The sequence below is a fragment of the Drosophila teissieri genome, chromosome X, assembly GCF_016746235.2.
Source record: "Drosophila teissieri strain GT53w chromosome X, Prin_Dtei_1.1, whole genome shotgun sequence".
NCBI lineage: Eukaryota > Metazoa > Arthropoda > Insecta > Diptera > Drosophilidae > Drosophila > Drosophila teissieri.
The window spans coordinates 8,642,511-8,663,369 of NC_053034.1; the positions used below are offsets into that span (position 1 = coordinate 8,642,511).

A 20,859-nucleotide genomic window follows, 5' to 3' on the forward strand; every position below is an offset into this window, starting at 1 on the left:
ATGACTGCAGGCGAGGATCGACACGCGATGCAGTGCATCGGCAGTGGAACCCACACATCTGTAGACACCACATGCCACATCGCTTGAATTACAGGGACTGCGATTGGGAATCGGACAACTGGCCAGGTTTCCCAACTCAAAGGAGCAGCAAGGAGCATGCAGTTGACGAGGAGCTGAAAAGTGGCATCGAAAAACTTTTGCAGCTCTCTATAATTTCCACATAAAGGAAACTGAAAAATAATTATTAATGTGGCACATTTTTTTATATATATGTATGTATGTATATACTATTTTTGTGTTTTTTTATTGTGGCACCTCGTTGTGGCCATCGAATCCTGCTGAATAATTGAGAATGTCCTGCGGCGTTGGTGCGAAAGGCATGTGCGATACGATTTAAAATTTCCCAGGACACTCTGCCTTACGTGGGGTATTTGTATTTAGCTGTTGGTTATACAAATTAGCAGCAAGGAAATTATAGATAGGAATAAATTCTTATATAATATACTTTATTTTAAATAGCTTGCTAACTGATATATGGGCAAAACCTTGCCACACACTTGGAATCTTGCTGCAAGAACACATAAATGCTCGTTAGGGTATCAAAAGGGCAGGGTATTCGATTGTCAAGACTCGTTAGCCGCATTTAGTTTTTCGGTTGTGTTGTTACCAACTTTACTTGAATGTTTTACCATAATTGTTGTTGGTCTTAACAAGCTACACGACAGCAGCGTCAAACCGCAAAATGTTCATGAGGACACATCCACATGTAAAACCAAAAAAAAAAAGGACTACAACAAGATATCCACACAATTATACATGGAATAAAAAACAAACGAAACTAATTGTAATACCTTTCATTTGAAAAATATTAATTATAAAGCACGGAAATTTTCAACTGCCAGCTGTGGACATGTGGAATTTCTGATCCGTTTTTCCACACATTTCTTTTTTATTTTTTTGTCGGCTTAGAGTACTAATTTCTTTTAGGTTTTCACGAATGCAATGTTGACAAGTGGGCGTGCCTCGATATGGGAAAAATAAGAGTAGAATATGGAAACGGGGCTAATTGTGAGAATTCGGACAAGTTGTGCGCGGCGAAATCTGATAAAAACATATCCAAAAACACATGTTGCCAACAACCTTTTTATATTTTTTGTTCTGTATTTTTTGGGTGAAACCGAAGACTTATATTAGCAGGGAATGGCATTGGGAATCATCATCTAATGTGCGGATGATGGATGATAAGCCGACAAAATAGCTCGACACTCTCGCACTTCCTGTGCGCCTTTTTTGTATTTTCGCATCGTCTCCCGTTTCATCAATGGAAACTATATTATTGCAGCGTGGGAGCTCCGGGAGATGCCGGCAAGGATCAGGACAGGTACTGCTGCTGCTCCTGCACCCAGACGAATGTACATACAACATACTACATACTACCAAACTACATACAACATACAACATACTATGTGAATGAAGATTCGCTCTGACACACGATACTACTTCAAATGGCGAGGAGCAGAGAGCCAAAATGAAAGAAATAAAAATGAAAAGGAAGCAAAGGACAGGACAGGACAGGAGACACTCACTCGGGTGCAGAGCAAGGATAATAACGAGGCTAATAGACGGTATCGAATTTAACTCTAGCAGATAATCATCTTCGGGCCAAGGTAATTGTCTAAGGATACTTGACGCTGTGCCAGCAAGTGTCCTCCGCCGAGGTTAAGGAACTCCCAGCTCCTTTTCACAACTCTTTGTATATATCCTTTTTGGGACTTTTTGGGTGCCGGTGCCAGGTTCCTTTTGTCCTTTGTCCTCTGGCCTTGCGTGTCCTCCTTCGGCTCCTTGGGCTCCTCGTCCTCCTCTCAGCCAGTTGGATGCAATGAACCGGAGCAGATCCAATCTGACGTAATTAAATGCAACTATCTGCCATCGATGAAGATCCCTTCCTAATATCCTTTTCCGCGATTGCGTGCCACAATTAAATGGCATTTGGAGTTTCGAAAAATACGCGCTCAATTATTTACAGACACAGAGATATCGAAACTATAAAGTAAATATAAAATAAAGCATGTAAAATATAAACAAAATATAGAATACATTGATTGTTGCAACAGAAATTGTATCTTCAAGATTTTCGCTGATTTTGGTGAACCATATCATTGAAAATTTAGGATTTTCTTTGGTTTTTTTCTGCTCAGTCGCCAGTAAGCCAGTGCTCACTGTACTGGCACTTTCTCAGCCGAAAACCCGCCAAGTGCGACTGACAGCACTGGGAACTCAACCCTTTCGAAACTTCCGCTCAAACGCACGCAGTCGAAGTCCAAATGATAGGTTCGTCAATTGGAGACGCAGTCGAAATTAAATATTACCATTCGCCGAAGAGTTGTTAACGAACTTATTAGGCGCAAGGGGAGTGCCACGCCAGATAAGTAACTATATATTATACATATATATATGGAATATTCGTGTATATCTCTCTCTAACAACAGAAGCAGAACTTTGCGTCGAACAGATAGATAGGTACACTTCTCGAGTACATTAAATAATTGCCTTATGAGGTGAGGTGAGGAGAGTGGGTTGAAAGGGGTGAACGGGGTGAAGGGGTTCAAAAAGGGGGCGGACTGTACTGAGGGGATGGGGGGTGTGGCTACGGTTCGGGCTATGGCGATGGCTATGGCTATGTCATGTGGCTGGGCCAAGCGACTAATTGAGCAATTAGTGGCTAAAAAGGCAACAATTGAGGCCATTTGCTGGGAAACCTGCGGGGAATTCGTAATGACTGCAAATGAATGGGAGAAGCCTTTGCGAGCACACCTTAAAGGTCGAGAAGTTTTGCTATAATATATCTAACCATTCAACTTGAAATCTAGTGGGGATCCTGTACTCAACATATCACATTGCTATATTTTCTAAAATATAATGTGCTTAACCTTTATATAGTTATTGCTATGCAATCCAGAACAAGATATCTATATAAATTGCGTAACTTAATTAATTATTTTGAGGCAGGCAATGATACAGTTAGGGGGTTCCTTCGACAACTCTCAACGTGAAATTTAGAAACCGCAGGATAACAAATGTCATTTGCCACAACAATTTGTAATCAGCGGCAACACACAGAAAAAGTCAATATATAGGAATATGAATATAGAGACGAAGGGAAAGAGCGTCGCAATCGCGTCGACAGTTAATGAGATTAAAACACCCAGCGGGTATCCTTTTGCTCTTGGTCCTTGGTCCTGGGTACTGGGTCCTGGGTCCTGGTTATCCTGGCCCAGCGGGATATAACCAAATTGCGCAGTGCCACACCAAAGAATTGAGAAGTCAAATCGAGAAGTGAGGAGGAAGTGAGGAGGAAGTGAGGAGAAAGTGAGGAGCGCAGAGGGAAATATAGGGAATGCGAGGAATCCGAGACGAGAGCGCTGCATAAATCACTGCCATAAATTAGTTGGCTTTTAATTACGATTATTATGCTGATAATAGGGCGCATTTAACGCGCGATAAACATAAATAATCGTGTCAAATGCAAACAGATGTCGAAACAAGATGACAACGCCGATGCTCCCAAACAACTTCAGCAACTCCAAACCAAATCACAGAGTCTCCATTCAGGCGACGACTAAAGATTCAAAAAGATTAAGAAACTCTACCGACTCCTCGAATGCCGTGTAATATTTATTTCAATGGGATTTCAGCGAAACAAACTATCTAATCTTTGTTCCCTTTAAACAGCAATTAAAAGTCATTTGGATATATGTATTTAAAAAACAATAAATCTTTATTAAACATCACCTTTTCAATAGTTTGCTTAAGTATCTAAACTTATTTCTTATAGGAATATATGCAAATAGGTTATACCCCATTTGATCGATTATTGCCTACAGGGTATGCAAATATTTTCTGTGCGGCGTTCATTTTTTTGCTTAATGAAAACAATGTGTGAACAAGATTTGTGAACGGGGGCAGTCGGGGGCGTGGCAACCATTAAAAGATTCCTGGGATGCCTTCAACAACTCGGCGTTGACACCGTCTTGGAGTTTTGGGGATTGAATGGGGATACTCGCGGATACATGGGATCTGGATCTGGCAATGAAAGTGGGAATGGAAATGGAAATGGGTGTGGAACTGATGAGGATCTCGTTGCTGGCGCCTAACTCCGCTCAAATGTGTGAAAATCATATCTTAATTAAAGTTGGCTGCTAATGATTTTGTCAGCGCCGCAGTGTCGCTCGTTTATCATCGTCGCCAATCCTTTGGCCCCACTCAACTGCAGGTCCACAACTCCTTTGCCACTATACAAATATATGAATATATATACATACATATCTATATATACGAGTATATATTCAGGCAGCCCATGTCCTTTGCAAGGCGATGCCAAACGCATGTCCTGTCCTTTGTTTTATGTCGCTAGCTATCTCTTTTTTCACATGCCCCCCCGCCCCTCCTTTTGTGTTTGTATTTTTCATTATTTTAATTTACAACTTGCTCTGGCACTCTTTTGAAATCCGAATCCTGCAGAGTGCAGAGTGGGTGAGTATATGAGGATGAGTTGCCCAGCAGGATGCGGCTACCATGTGACACACAATACCCAGAAAACAGAACAGAAGAACAGAAGTCAAGGATTTCGAAACGAGAGAGAGTTGCCTCATTTCAATTCACCGCACTTGAGAGTTTTCTTCGAGGAACACTTACCAAACCCAAACTTTGATGGCATGATTTATGCCAAGAATACCAAAGCGTTTTTAACAAATTTATGGACATAATTAGATACCATTTTCACAGTTTAATAAAATAAAACATTCATATAGAAGAAGTTAAATGATAAATGATCTTTAATGTTTATGTTTGTAGCAATAAGCTGGATTTTTAATGCTAAATATACAGGTAAAATTCATTTGGGCAGTAAATAAAAAGGTACAAACACGTATCTTATATTTTCTAATGTCTATAGTCACTATATCTGTAAGTGCAAGCCATAATTTTTCATGGCTTTAAGTGAGCAGCAGCTTTCCATGGTTTTCCATTAATTCTCCCTAATGTGGAGAGCACTCATCGTCGCCCAGTTTGCCCATCTCGGCCAGAACGTTATTCATTTGAATCTTGAATTCATTGCCCTGGCAAATTGTTTTTTTTTTTCTATTTTCTCGACCGCCCCCCTGGGCGACCACACCCCCACCGAGGATGTCAAAACACCAGCGGGAAAAATAACTGCGCAGCTTAATCCACTTCTGATGCTGAATGATAAAAGGGGGTTGATATCGGAACGTTGGAAACAATCTGCACCCACTTGACTTGGGTGAGAATCTGAATCTGTTCCAGCGGATTGCGAGGGTGCCTTTTAGCCACGGTAATAAAATTTAAATCACCCACACACCACACACATCAGGATATCAGGACATCGCAGCATCAGGACATGAAGGGCAACACAGGGTCGACCTTTTAGATTGAGAGCGTTAAAAGTCGTTAACGACCAGATGATGAAACGGCATGCGGAGATGCAGGAGTACAGGAAGTCCAGCAGTTCGGCAGCATCCCCAACAGAAATACAACGAAAAAAAAAAAGCAAAACAAAATCAAAACCATGGGTAAACCACCCTCAATCAGATAAACATATTTTACGCTTATTCGCAGATACAAAGATTGATTTACCAAATTGATTCTGCCCATCCACAAAGATACTTTCCCAGCCCAGCCACTTTTCCCATATTCCTTTTCCTTTTTTTTTTGGTTGACAAATGAAATTGGCATCGCAGCGTTTTGTTGTACATTTATTTTGAATGAAATTTAAATAGTTTATTCGTATTTTAAATAATTAATTTACATAGACAAAAAAAAGTAATCGAAGATGATAAATTGCTGAATGCGGCCCACGTTTCGCAGGACTGGCCAAATCCATTTTGCATTTTGCATTTCGCATCCGTGATTCATATTTTTTTGTTGTTTCTTGTTCTTGTTGTTGTTGTGTGGTGCTAAGTATCTAAGTATCTGCTCTAAGCCTAGTTCAAATAAAACAACAAAACACATTTAGTTAAGGTTTAGCTTGGGTTTTCTCTTCTGCTTCCTTTTCTCCTTCCATCATTTCTCGTTTTTCGTTTAGTTTAGTTTAGTTTTAGTTTAGTTTAGTTTTAGTTGGGATCGATTAAAGCACTAGCGTCTAAGATATCCTCGGTTCGATGGGGTTAGCAAAAATAAATGAGGGACATATATGCTAATTTACAAGGGCTAGAGTTTCGATTTCCCCCCCTGCATTACCACCCCCCCCTACTAATTTTTGTTTTCTCTTTACAATTTTGGTTCGCTCACACTTCATAATTGGACTAGAAATATATTTATGATGTTTCCCCCCGCTTCAATATCCATATATATATTTTATATCAATATTTTTTTTAGGTGTCTTCTTCGTTTAGAATTGCATAATGGTTCTTATCTCGTTTTTTTAAAAGGTTTTTGTTTTTTTGTGGTGCTCGAAGCTTGTCTCTTGGTTAATGTCTATAATGTATGTAATGCTTAGTAGCTATGAAAAAAAATTACATATCCATAGGGCTAGTTAAAAAAAAAATCAAAAAAAAATATCGCTCTTCTTTTTTTTTTGTCTCACTGTGATAACTAGATAGTCTAGAAAATGGCTTAGTCTACAAATAGGCTATAAGCAATATATTTATATTTATATATTCATATTTATATTTATATATGTATATCTTGTAATATTTTACTTTCAGTTTTAGTTTAGTGCTGGGATTAGCGCGATAGACACATAGAGCGGGCGTTTCGTTTCGTTTCAAATATATATATTTACAGACATCTGCTGGCTATATGTACAACCGCAGGATAGCTTCAAATCAAAATGATATCGGTTTTGTATATACTATATATATACTACACATATATACGCAGTACGTAGTACGCAGTACATATGGTATTCATGGTGTGGAACCCTTGCGCTGCTTTAGTTGGTGAACAGGAAGGGTCCCAGCGATCCTCAAACCATGGGTGGCTTGATATCCACCAGGGAGCTGGGATCCAGACCCGGTGAGCCACCGGTGGCCAGGTGGTGCGAGTGGTGGGCATGGTGGTGCAGGTGATGGGCATGCGGATGCTGCTGCTGCCCAAATTGCTGATGATGATGCTGCTGCTGCTGTTGCTGGTGGTGTTGCTGCTGCTGCTGCTGATGTTGCTGTTGTTGATGTTGCTGCTGCTGCTGATGCTGCTGCTGTTGCTGCTGCTGTTGCTGCTGATGCTGCTGCTGCTGGTGGAGCATCACCGGCGAACCGCCCGCGGCGACCATCTGGTGCGGCGTGGCCAGGTGCAGACCGCCGCCCAGCAGGCTGCTGGACGTGCCATTGGCGCTGTGCGCGTGCAGCGAGGTCGGGGTGCCGGGATGGCTGCCAGAACCGGATACGGAACCGCTAACGGAACCGCTTGAGCCACCGGAATTGGAATTGGAATTGGAGTTAACTCCTGTACCGGATCCAGATCCAGTTCCCGCTCCGGTGGCCACCGATCCCGATACCGCTAACGTACCAGCACCAACTGGGCCCGAACTGGCGCCACCCCCGCCGCCACCGGCCCCGCCCGTCTGTGGGCCACTGCCCACGCCGCCCAGCCCGTTGGACTCGCCCGACTGGTTGGCGGCCTCCTCCGAGTCGCTACACGACTCCGAGGAGCCCTTCTTCAGCCCACCATTGTGGCCATTGGCCTGGTGACCGGCCGTGCCATTGTGCGTCTTCACGTGCTTGGCCAAATGGTCGCTGCGCATAAAGCGCTTGTTGCACACGGGGCATGCAAAGCGCTTCTCGCCGGTGTGCGTCCTCAAATGCCGTTGCAGCTCGTCGGAGCGTGTGAAACGCTTGCCGCAGAACAGCCAGTTGCACACAAAGGGACGCTCGCCGGTGTGCCACCGCAGGTGAGCCTTCAGATGCGATGTCTTGCCATACACCTTGCCACAGCCCGGTATGTGGCACGAATGGATGTTCTTCTTGCGCAGATGCACGCCGGCGGGCCCCAATCGCTCCGCCTCCTGGCAGTTGGGACAATCGCAGGTGGCCCGGCCGGCATAGCGCCTCTGGGAACGGGGTGATGGTGTCGATGATGTGCCACCCTGTGGTGAGCCGCCCGCTGCCGCTGCCGCTGTCGCCGTCGCTGCTGCCGCCGCCGATGGTGAACTGTGCGGCAGGGAGAAGCCACCCATGCCACCGCCCAGGCCCACGCCCACACCAACGCCCACACCCTGGCCGGGCAGCATGCTCTTGTACGTGTCCTGCAGCAAATGCTGTCCCGATCCCAACAGCGAATGACTCAACGCCGAGCTATAGTTCTCGCTGGCATAGTTGGCCATGGTGGAGTGCATGCCCGCACCACCCATATCCAGCCAGGAGCCGGCGGCACTGTGCATGTCCCACCAGCCGGAATTCACGCTGGCCGCCTCCTTGTGGGTCACCGCATTGAAGGGCCAATCGTAGGGATGGCGGGAGTAGACACCGCCAAAGGCGGCCGCACCCGCCTCCACTTTACCCAGCAGACCCTGATGCATATGATGGTTGTCCATGTTTGATGTGGAGGTGTTCGGAAAGTACAGATCACCGCCGTAGGCCGCTGCCACCGCCGATGCCGTCGATGATGACTGTGAGCCCGTGGCGGAGGAGGAGGAGCCGGCGGAGCCCCCGCCCACCGCCGCGCAGGAGGAGGCCAGGGGGCGACTGTAAGGATAGATGCTGAAATTACTCGCGAGTCGTATAGGGCCAGCTGCTGCGGCTTTCCGCGCACAGCGCTCCAAGGGATTCCCCCCCGTCCCAAGAAAAAGTGGTCAGGTGAATGGACGTCTGGAAGAATGGGGAGACCGGGGGGATACCGGGGGAATCCTTGCTGGATCGCTGTGCGCCGCCTGTCTGCTTACCTAGCTGTGATGTTCACCATGGTGCTGGCGCTCGAGGAGAGGCTCCTGGAGGATTGGCCACCACTCGAGCCGCTGGAGCTGGACGAGCTGGCCGCTGAGATGGCGCAGGGCGAGTGCTGACCACCGCTGCCTCCACCGCCGCCGCCGCCACCGCCACCACCGCCGGAGGAGCCACTGGAACCGGCGGCGGGTGAGTTGGGACTCTTCTTCCACGGATGGAAGCCCTTGCCCACGGCGGCGTCGGCCAGCGGGGGCGGGGATTTGTTGGAGAGCTTGTTGCACTGGGCGGCCAGCATGGCCAGCGGAGTTCCCCTCAAGCTGGGATGATCCTGAAAGGATACATAAATTGTATGATGTATTAGTATCAATAACAAATAGTTTACAAATAGATATAAGACATTAAAATATGTATTACTAAACATGGTAGAGATATAAACATATAAGAACATATTTCCCATTTATAAGATGCACTTTATAAACATTTAAAAACATTTTTCCCATTTCAAATATGCACCTATATAAACATATATAAAAATATTTCCCTTTTCAAATATGCACCTATATAAACATATATAAACATATTTCCCATTTCTAATATGCACTTTATAAACATATAGAAACATATTTCCCTTTACTAATATGCACTTTATAACACTTCAAGCTAAAGCCCACACATTTTTGTTAAACATTTCCCATGGGAATGCTTGCATTTCTTAATTAACTGCCGTTCGCGCGAATTTGCAAATTACTTAAATGCGAATTAGTCGAGCTCAATTTCGCTTCCTGCCCGATTTGGCTTTTTGTTTTGGCCAACGGTTTCTAATGTCTGTCTGTCTGTCTGTCTGCTGCAAGAGGGCCAAAAGGGCAGGCCGAGAGGGCCAAGAGCCATGAGCCAAGAAGCCAACAGCAACAGCAACCCACAAAATTAATTCGCTACGTAAATCAAAACTGAAATTCCCTTTTAGCGCTGCGAATGAGCCGCGATTTTATGGTCCCTGGCGTTCTGCAGATACTCTACTTTTTTTATTGGCAGCAAAGAGTTGAGACGACTGCAGAAAGATCTTAAACAAAATATTTAATATAAAAATATAAATGAATTAATCTTTAATTGGTAGTACAACAAAATATTGTTATGCATATTAAAGCACATGGTAAAATGTTTCATTAATTTGTATTCAAGAACTTTAGTTACTTGATTGTTTCAATCGCCTATCTAATGCATATTATTTGTTTAATAACATTTTTTTTATATACTTGTATTTTTCTAGGGTATTACCCATTCGGCTATACATTGCATACCCCTTTGCTGCCACAGACATTTATAATCGAGAGCTGCGAGTTTTTGGAAGGAAGTCATTAAAAGTCGGCTCGATTCCGGGGGTTAAGTCCTTGGCCCAAAACTAATTTTCAATTCCGCTTTTTGTCTAGCGGCGAATGCGGCACTTGCTTTTCTCCGTTTCTCACACGAAAATTGCTGCCTGATTGACGAAGGTCGAAGGATTTCTCTAGAGAAGGATTCTCCCAATCTCCCAATCTGCGGTGTCTCTGCGAATTGGATCCTCGTCAAACACATTTCATGCCTGCCACAGCTGCTTGAGTTGTAGTTGCTGCTGCTGGTAAACAACTTGGCACCACAGTCTTGCTTGTTGCAAGCAACAATAACAATAGCCATAATAAAAACAAAAACAAGAACAACAGAAACATAATAAAAACTAAAACCAACAACAACAAGAGCAAAAACAACAGCCAGAATTGTCAACAACAAGTTGAACAACTTTGGCAATACGGTAAAAGTTGTTCAATCAAGCGCCACAATATATTCGCACATATGTATGTACTATATACACTGATCCGAAATTAATCGGCCATTCATCGATTAACGGGGAAATGAGTCTATTTGAATTTGAATTTTCCACTCGTTCATTATTGGCTTTAATATTTGCCAACCGGTTTGGCTGAAGCTAACAATCAGTTTTAAATGGCAAGAATATATATTTAACTAGTATATTAGAACAAAACTGCATATGCATATCTCTTTTTATTACTATGGAAAATTGTAAGAAGTAATATATATGAACTGTAATTAAAGTTCGCCTTTTCTTCACTACCTTTTTGCAGCAATTATTTGTTTGAGTGCATTGTGGCCATTGCCCAGTAGTCGTGGCCTCGTCGAGTTGTCCAAAAAAATTAAGTTAATAGTTTACTGACTCGAGTCGGCCGATTTACAGTTGCCTAGTTTCGAGCTTTTACCGTTTTTCCTTGCCGATTTTCGAGTGTGCGGGGGGTGGTGGGTGGTGCTGTGGTGCAGTGGTTTTTATGGTGGCTCAGCTTTGGATGGCTTTGGCAACCAGCAATCAGCCGGAGATCGGGATCAGAGAGCCTCCGCGGAAGCTGCTATTTTGGCCAGTAATTGGCCACTCCAGAAATTGAGTGGAAAGGCAGCGAGGCTGGCGAATCTGGGGAATCCCCCTTACTACCGCCCACCTAACCACACACACACACATATATATACATATACATATATAGATATGTATGTATATTATTGCATTTCCTGACTTTCTGTGGAACTGTGTTGTGTGGCACGTTTATGTCGCTGCCGCTTTTTTTCAATTGCCAGTCCGCTCATCTCCCGCATCGGACAGGTGCTTTGGCAGCCTAATGACATCACCCATTCAAATCGTGAGCTTCTTCTGCATCTTCTGGATATCTGGATATCTGGATCTTCTGGCTATCTGGATAGCCAGCCACCGAACTACTTTGGCCCCTTAGTCGAGCAAAATAAGAGACGAAGCCAAGCCGAAAAAAGCACACACTTAATTGGAGCAATTTCAACGTCGTGCAACTGCGCGTATGAGTAATGGCTCTTGTGCCAGTGTGTGTGTTAGTGAGTGTGTGTGTTTGAGTGTGTGTGTTGGATAAATTATACAAAATGATATCGGGGCAGGCAAGTCAGTTAGTTAGTTAGTCAGTTGGTCAGCTAGTCAGTCAGTCAGCAGAGTCTGGGGCAAATTAAAATGCAACTCGATTTGATTAATCGATCAGACTTTTGATGCAAGCGGCTTAAATCTTCTGTAGGGGTATATAAAATCCTACCATGTAATGCCTTAATTCTTGGATTTAAAGTCTTGATATAAAATCCTAACATGAATTGCTTTAATTCATTGATTTAAAGTCTTAATAAGCAAATAATATTCCTACTAATTATTGCAGAAAATAATATCTTTATGCGTATTTAATACTTGCTACTTATCTTTATAACTTCATTAATTGAAAACTTCCTTTGACTCCTCCGACTTTTTTTTTATTATTGCCTCAAACGGATTTTAGAACCTGCTGCTTGCATTTTTTCTTGGCCACCTGAAGAGTTCTGCAGTTGGCCTAATTTAAAACCATACAATGTCATTTGGGAATCGGGAATCGGAATCTCGGCGCAAGTAAAGGGGATATCTTCAAAAGGCGCGAGCTAAACAAATTTGGTCAACGCAGCAGGTGATGTCCCCTGAGAGGGGAGAGGGGAACGGGAAAGGGGAAGCAGTTTACGGATTCAAGTTCGGATACAGATACAGTTGCAGATGCAGATGCAGATACAGATTCCCCCTGGTCGAATTCACAGCGGGCGCTATCAGCGAATGGCGCTGCAGGTTCCTCACCTTTTATCTACCTCAGCTCACGACCCCGACCCCGACCCCGATCTCCCATCTCACTTCCACCCGCTATGGCCCTCTCCCTCTCTCTCTCTACGATATAGCCCCATCTCTTTCGGCGGCAACAAGTTGGGCACATCAATCGGAGGCGGTGTCATAATTTTCACAGCAGGTGTCGTCGCTAATGATTTACAATGAGCCGGGGAAAAATGGGTAGAATCGGAGAATCAGAGAAATGCAGAGACAGAGTGAGAGAGAGAGATAGATAGAGAGAGAGAGAGAGAGAGGGAAATGCACACTGTTGCATCGGCGTGTCGGCAAACAACAATAAAAATGTGAAAAATCTAAATTCGTTGTGGTCGACGTCGCTGCCCGTTTGAAGTCCACTCCAAAGACCAATTCATTATTCATCGGTTTGCATTGTACGTCGTATATATGTATGCATATGTATGTATATATATGAGTATATAGGTGGGGCGTTGCAGTGGCTAATTTGCCGCTGGGATCGATGGGTTCTCGAACCGAAGAAGGTACGCCGACTGGCGCCAAGTGGCGCCCCCTAGGGTGCCAGAGTACCAGGGTGCCAGAGTGCCAAACAAATTGTTAACCATTGTGATCCGATTCGATTTGGAGGCGGTGGATCAAGGCGATTTTGTGTATATATATATATACTTGATCTGCATTCCTAATTGGTCAACTAGTTACTTCTAAACCCTTTTCTTCAATCGTTGTGATCTCTTTAGTTCACTTGTAATGCAGCTATACATTTCACTAGCAGAGATGTAACTATTTTTCAATAGCTGTTTGTTGATTAATCCCCAGATAAGTATCTATTACAACATGGCACAATCAAGAGCTTAATATCTATTGCAACTATGGCTCAATATGGATCCTTTAAATGGTAGTTGGCATTTGAATGCTGGAAGCTGGCAGTTAAAACGTAAGAGTCCATCAAAATAGGCCCATTAAATTTTGAATATTACTCCACACTTTTCGCATAACGATAACGAACACACAGGCGGCAAATGGCTATTCAGTCGCTTCCAATTATCGCTGCCATTTACATTGCTGATGAGTTTTCTCCGCCATAAAAGCAGCAGACTCCTAATAAAAAAAAACAACTATCGATGCCGACAATAATCGCCATTCATCAACGGGAATCAATCACAAGCTAATCCTTTGGAACGGCTAATCCGCAAACTTTGTGGCACAGTGTGTGAAAGGCAACAAAACACACTGCTCATCAGCCACAAACAAAAAATTAAACTTCAGCTAAAATAAGAAAATAACCAAAACTGCAAAACTCCGGCGCCAAAATGCAAATAAAACAAGAAATGCGACGAAAAAAAAAATAAAGAAACAAAAAACCAAAAACATAAAACGGCGCAACGCGAATATAAAAGATACTTTTAAATTGCAGAAGGCCTACGCCGAAGTGAAGAGGATGGAGCTACCGAATACGCTGGAGAATCGACTGGAGAATCGACTGAAGAATCGACTGGAGAATCGACTGAAGAATCGACTGGAGAATCAACTGAAGAATCGCAAGGAGCAACGAGGCAGATACAATTTTCATAGGCAATTAAAAAAAGTTCATTGGTTTTGATTTTATTTTCGGCGGCAGAGAACTTCGCCATTCCAGAAGCCACAACGCGCACAGCTCGAGGCATTTCGACTTCTTGAAAACCCAAAAGGATGGCAGACCAAACCAGACCAGATATATGCATACATATATATATATGTATATATAGGGCCAGAGCCACTTCCTTCCATTAGCATGTAAAGTGTAAACTAATGGCTTTGATTCTGATTCTGAAGGCGAGCGAAAGAGTCTCGCAAATTAAAAGCAGCGTGGGAACCCAGTCGCTTCTGTCCCAGAAGTTTATTAAAAAAGAGCGCCTGGCCCCCAAGTAGCAGCGGTCAACTTTGTCTTCATCGGCCGGGAGTTCCTTGGAACTGGTCTTATGATGCTCCTCTGGTCCTCTCACTTGAGGATCTGGACTACGCCTGGACCTGGGACCTGGGACCTGGAGCTGGACCTCAACCTGAAGCTGAAGCTGAAGCTGAACCTGAATCTGAACCTGGTCCTAAAAGGAGAGACCCATAAGTAAGCCATACACGAAAACTCATTAACAATGACGCTCCAAAAACGGCGGTGCAGAAGTAGCCGGGTAAAAATTAATGGAGTTTCCAAAGCTCCAGACTTTTTCATCATAATTTTTATTAGTATTTTTTCATCCTCGCTTCGCTTGTGCGTTTCTGTTTCATCCTTATCTCTGCTGCTGCCTCGTTGCTGCTTCCTTTTTTGTTTTTATTATTTATTATTTTTTTGAGAAATTTGCGAAAACAAAAATTAAAAAAAAAAGTGAAGATGGTAGGTGCCTATATCTCAGGCCTAAGTGATCTATAAATACTCTATAAATAAGAATGCCATCAAGTGCTTTAATAATGGTAATACAGAACAATGCCGTAGATAAAATCAACATTAGCACTTACTTTTGAGTAAGGCACTTAATTGGGGTATAGGGTATATGCCAGTCGATGTGAGCAGGGATTTTTTGGGTTGGCCCGATAATTACGAACTGAGGGAATTCGTCTGAAGGCGAAGTGGAGTGGAAGTCATAACCCAAATTGATGAAGTGCATTAAAGTGTCTTTAATGTGCGGCAATAAGAGTGAGGGCGAAAGAGATGGCAAGTGGCAGTGAGAGAGAGAGAGGAGAAGACAATTGCTTATAAGATTTTAATTTAGGAAATGCTTTAATTCGCTGTTCCTCCACTTTGCTGTTCATTTGGCTCTGGTGTTCGATATCACCCCAAACCACTTTTGCAACCCTTGGCGCTCTCAAGGACTCACTGTCACGCCTCCCCGAAAAATAACCGCCCACTTTTCTCCTGCTCCTCTGGAATATCATGATTAACTGACCGCTCATTAGAGCCACATGACATTCTCGACTGAAGGAGTTCCCCCCCAAATATTTGCCACCCCCTTTTTGGAAACGGGTCACATTTAATGTGCCTCGGATTGCAATTAATTTGAACCCGAACTTTGGCCTGTTTGGGTGTTTAAGTTCAGGCTGCAGACTTTGTTCCACTAATTGGGGTTGATTAGGTTTTCAATTTCGAACGATTGCTTGGCAAGTTGGCCAAGAAAGAAAAAGGGGTTAACAGCAAAGAGTGTGAAAATTTATAAAACAATTTCTGTTGAGTAATACTGCTTTAAAGTTGGGAAAATCTCGTTTCAAATAATTGGTAATAACAATCTTTTACTACTGTTGATTATCGTAGGGTATTTTGCTTTGGTTGGTTAAAAGAACGCCAACTGAATTAGCCCTTCGTTGGCCTCTCGCCTTGAACTGCCCCTCATCCCTGAGTGCTCCTTGTCTCGACATTAAGCCACCACATCCACATCCTTGACTCCTTCACACATTTCCTCAGCCCCGCGGACCGCAGCACTTCCCCTGTTGACGTGTTCAGCTCGCATTACACTTAGAGCCTGCTTAAAACTTCATAAAACTCACAACTTTCAGCACATTTGGGGGGATGATGGAGTAACCCCCATGGCTTACTACAAACAAAATAAACGCTGACAGTCAACAACACCAGCAACAACATGGGCCACAAATTTGCAACGTCATTAGCCGGCAAAAAGCAACAATAAAACACACATACATACTTATATTTGCCAAAAAGCGGTGAGCTCACACATTTTAACCCCTTTTTGCACACCAAAAAAAAACAGTTTGGAGTTTTTGTTAAATTTTCTCTTTTTTTTTTTAGAAGGGGCACTAAATTTAGGGTGGAGCTGCCAATTGGCTGGCATATTTAGGAACATAAATCCGCGTTTAATCCACTGTTTAATCGGCGCAGTTGCTCTATGGTTGCTCATAAAAAACGCAGCAATGCAACGAGAATATTTTACTGAATATAGGTAACTTTTATGTGGTCGTTTAATTGCCGCTGCAATTGCTCAGTTGCTCAGTTCGTGGGTAATTTATGCAATTTATGCGCTTTACGCCGCTTTCATTGCGGCAATTAAATCAAATTAATTGAATTATGTGTGCAGCTTGGCTAAGGTGTTGTTCCTGCACTTTGTTTTTATTTTTATTCTTTTTTGTTCTCTTGTTTTTTATAAGGTTTGCATGTCTGGCCATGTCTGCGGGCTAATTTGCAAAAAAAAAGGCAACACAAAATAACAGAAAAACTTAAAAAACACACCACGAAATGAAGACAAAACATTTGCCACAGGCCACAAAAGCAGCAGCATATTTAAGCACAACAGGAAAAAAAAATAAAAAAACACACACACACACATTAAAAATGCAAACAAAATTTGTTTCTAAGCCGATTAATAAACGAGGTCTAGCCGAATTCAAGATACTCTCAAATTGATTGGTTAAAAACCCTTTGGAAAATTGTTACAATATGCAATGACAATATATGAGTATATCAAGCCAATCGCTGATTGCTTGTCACCACTTAATGAAATATATATTTAATTTTATCAGCCACCTGATGTGGCAATCAAACTGACAAATTAGCGAGCCCAACAATGGCGAGATAGCATTTTCCGCTCCCAAGTTATGGCATCTGATCTCTAATGATCACTCGCAGGGTAATCGCTTAAATCAAATCAAATTGCCAACTATTAGACTAATCGTTGTCAGCAATAACAATCGCCGATCTATGGCATCAATCAGCAGTGCAGCTATATACTATATATAGTATATCCATATGGATCATGGCTGACAGCAAAGTGGATGGACCAGGGGGTTCAAGGTCCCAAAAAAAAAAAAAAGGAGAAAAAAAAAAGAAAGAGATCGCTAAAAGATACGAAAATTACAAATTTTGAAACTTTTCAGTTGAAAGCTTAATTTTAACAAATATTTACACGAACAGATAGAATCTTCAGCTCATTTTGTTTATAGTATGAACAAATTTAAACGTCGCCGCAAGCTGTCGATGTTCATGTCGATGGTCAGGCATTGGCGATCATCATCGCGATGATGATGTTGTACCCACCAGGGGACTGCTTGGTTAGTCGGTTAGTTCGATGGATGGATGGGTGGATGGATGGATGGATGCATGGATGGATGGATGGATGGGTGGATGGATGGATGACTGGATGGTTAAGCAGCCCCAAAGCAAGTTGGTCCGAGAGTCAAGTCAAGTCGTTGCGATCACAAGTCGGTATCGATTCACTCACTCACTTAGTCATCCATCCATCCATCCACCGATCGTTTGTATTTGTATCTGTAGCTGTGTATCTGTATCTGTGCAGCTGTGTATCGGAGTATCTGTGTATCTGCGTATCTGTGTGTAGGCGTGTGCAGCTGTGTGTCTTCATTAGCATAATGAGTTTGATTGAAAGCCAACTTGATATTGATATTGATATTTATGGCGAGACAATTGATTCAGTCTGTCTCCCTCGCCTCGGAATATATGTATATTACATAACACTTTTTCAATTTTTGTATTATTTTTCGCATATTTAAACTATATATATTATTACTATTTTATGCGATGACTGTACTTTGATGTCCCTGACTTGCTCTCACTCACACACATTAAGTGAGACAGAGACGGATACTTTAGAGGGGTGGATTAAAGGAGATGGGCTGATGGACTAAGTGCCGCTAAATGCTCGAAATGGCGCAGTAGGAGACGAAGGTCAAAGGGCAAGGCCGCCGCTGAATGAATGAAAGACAGAGAGAGAGAGAGAGAGAGGGAGGGAGGGAGGAAAGAGCGACAGAGAGGGCGCAAAAGAGGAGGCAACTGCCAAATGGCGGTGATGGATGGGCCAAAAAAATGGAAATGGAAATGAAAATGAAAATGAAAAGAGGGGATGCTGATGGGAAAAGGTACCGACTGACACGGATTCTCGACCCCATGGCGCGAACAACGAAATGTGCAATTTTTGTAACAAATTAGCGGTCTACGGAAAACGGGGAGAGCGACGTTGATCCTGTGATCCTGTGATCCTGCCAGCGATTATCGCCGCAGGATGTCAGAAGGAGAGCGAGCGAGCGAGCAAAAGAGCGAGCGAGATAGGAAGCGAGCGCTAGAGAGCTGACTGAAATCCAGCAGTTGATCCTGCAAATCCTTTAATGCCAGCACAGAGCGCCTGATTTAAGGCAAAAGAAAACACAACACATAGCACATAGCACTTATGCCAAATACAAAACTCTCCTTCTCTCTGTTTTCAGTTCGACACAAAGGACATTTGCTCTAAATCTGCGCTCTAATGAGAGAGTTCTTGTAAAAACAAGACACGGCGATCGGCATTGTCCTTTCGCAGCACTTGACCACACAAAACAATGCCGGACAATGGCAGAAAGCTGTCTTCGGGCCAAACAATGCAGTTCCACTTGATTCCGAAACTATGCCAAGAATATTTCGCCAGTAGGCCTAAAACAACAACAGGAACCAGAGAAAAAAAAAAGATAAATAAAAATAAAAGGAGAAAATACTACAGAGAAGCGCACTACTACCAACGAGTGTTTTTCACTTGAAATTTTCGCGCATTTTCTGTGTGCAGACACACTTAAAAGCTAGTTTCCTGCCACGCCCCCCTACGCCTATGCAGTGGATAAACCCCCCACTTTTTTGACACAGCTCCCCAGCACACAGCCATGTGTTATCATTAAAACCACGCGAAAAGTGTTCTAATTGCAAAACTTTTGCCATGCAATGTTGCTGCCGCTGCTGGTTTTCTGCGCCGCGTGTTTGTGGTAATTGCAAATTGCAGTGGCATGCAGCCGCAGCCCCCCTGGAAAACCCCCCTTGGAAAACTTTATAGATATATGTATGTACATGGTGCACACAACCTGGCCAAATAGTCAGGTAGGACTTGGCCAACAACTCGGTGGAACTCAGGCGGCGACTTTTAATTAAAAGTGACGAGTGTTTAATAAGTGATGGGCTACAGCAAACACCACACTTCTCTGCTATTCTATGCCATGCAAATTGATAGAACTTTCCATGCTCTAGATACTCGAATCGATTTCTGTCTTACTAAATGATTGAGGCACTCAATTAACAAATGAAACTATATTTTCTTTGAGTGATTAGGAAGTTGGTTTTTTTTTTTTGTTAAGCAAAAAAACCTAATGCACCTTTGTCATGTGGAAAGCCATTTGGTCAAGCCTCCAGTTGACGTGACTCCGTTTAATGGTTGTACAATGTGCAATCAGATTTGTTTTACAGCTCCAATTCCCACTATTTAAGTATATGTATATATATATATATATAAATAGGGGCGATCGGGCGATATTTAAGTGGGACAGGCGATGGCATTATCTGCCTTTGTGCTGCTCAGTTTAGCCAAGCAAATAAGCTGGCGAAAAACAGCGGCTAACTAACAATGGCTAAGTAAATAGACAAAAATGCGGTTCGTGTCAATGGCAAATAAATCTATTAGTAACTATACAGCACATCCGCCTATTTAGTTAGCCATCCACATAGCTGGATATCCCCAATTTCGTAACTCCATTGTGGCCTTTGTTCTGCTGCTAAAGTGCGACAATTTGTGTTAAACAAAAGACTTGGACAGCAAAACAGAGGCGAAAGCCACAAGACCAAGGAGTCGAAAGGTTGTGGCTGTGAATCTCGATGGGATGTGGATCTGAATGGGATGGGATGGAATGGAGTGGAGTGGAGTGGTTGGAGGGTCCAACTCCTACGGAATGTGTTTATAATTGGTTATGCAAATCAATTTGTTGTTGCTGCCGCCGCCTACCCAAAATGTTTGATAAATTGCAAGACACAGCCCATAAAATCGCTGCCAGCTTTTCGCTTTGCCGGCTTGCTGACATTCTAATACTCTTTCTGGCTCGCTTAACAGCTCTTCAATTTTTCAAAAAATTATATGTTGATACAGTTTAAATCGTGTGATATAAAAACCTTGATTTGGAAACCTGGCAGGGTATGCGCTATTCGCATTTGCGCCACTTCTGCAACGCCGCTTGTTTGCAGCTCATTTAAATTAGCTAAATAAGAGCGAATGGGGCCTGCTCCTCCTGCTCCTCCTCCTCCTGACCAACCTCCTCCATATCCCCATACTCCATATCCCATAGCAAGACCCATGCCTCATGCCCATGCCCATATCCATATGGCCGCATCCGCTATCCCGCTGTGAAGAGGGCTTGTCCAGCTGTCTGGGCAGCAGCTCCAAAATGCTGCCGGTTTTTGTATTTGGCCACAGCAGCAGAAGCAGCAGCAAAAGCAGCAGAAGCAGCAGCAGCAGCCGTTTCCCCCTGATTTTATATTTATTTATTCTCGCAGCCCGGCTCAGCTCTTTTGCATATTCATTTCATTTCGAA

The 20,859-nt window shown here is 43.2% G+C and overlaps 1 protein-coding gene across 4 annotated transcripts in view; it reads right to left on the reverse strand.

The window, feature by feature from the left end:
* Positions 1-5,758: 5,758 nt before the first annotated feature.
* The window catches only part of LOC122623574 (transcription factor Sp9), a 54,652-nt gene continuing 39,551 nt past the window's right edge, over positions 5,759-20,859 (reverse strand). For 3 of the 4 annotated variants that reach the window (XM_043802804.1, XM_043802801.1, XM_043802802.1), the window contains 2 exons: positions 8,897-9,225; positions 5,759-8,714 (listed from right to left, as the gene is read on the reverse strand). In XM_043802804.1, the coding sequence (XP_043658739.1) occupies positions 6,983-8,714; positions 8,897-9,192 (2,028 nt within the window). In that variant the 5' untranslated portion in view covers positions 9,193-9,225 and the 3' untranslated portion in view covers positions 5,759-6,982. The remainder of the gene's footprint in view (positions 8,715-8,896; positions 9,226-20,859) is intronic. The other variant, XM_043802803.1, reaches the window with a different exon arrangement.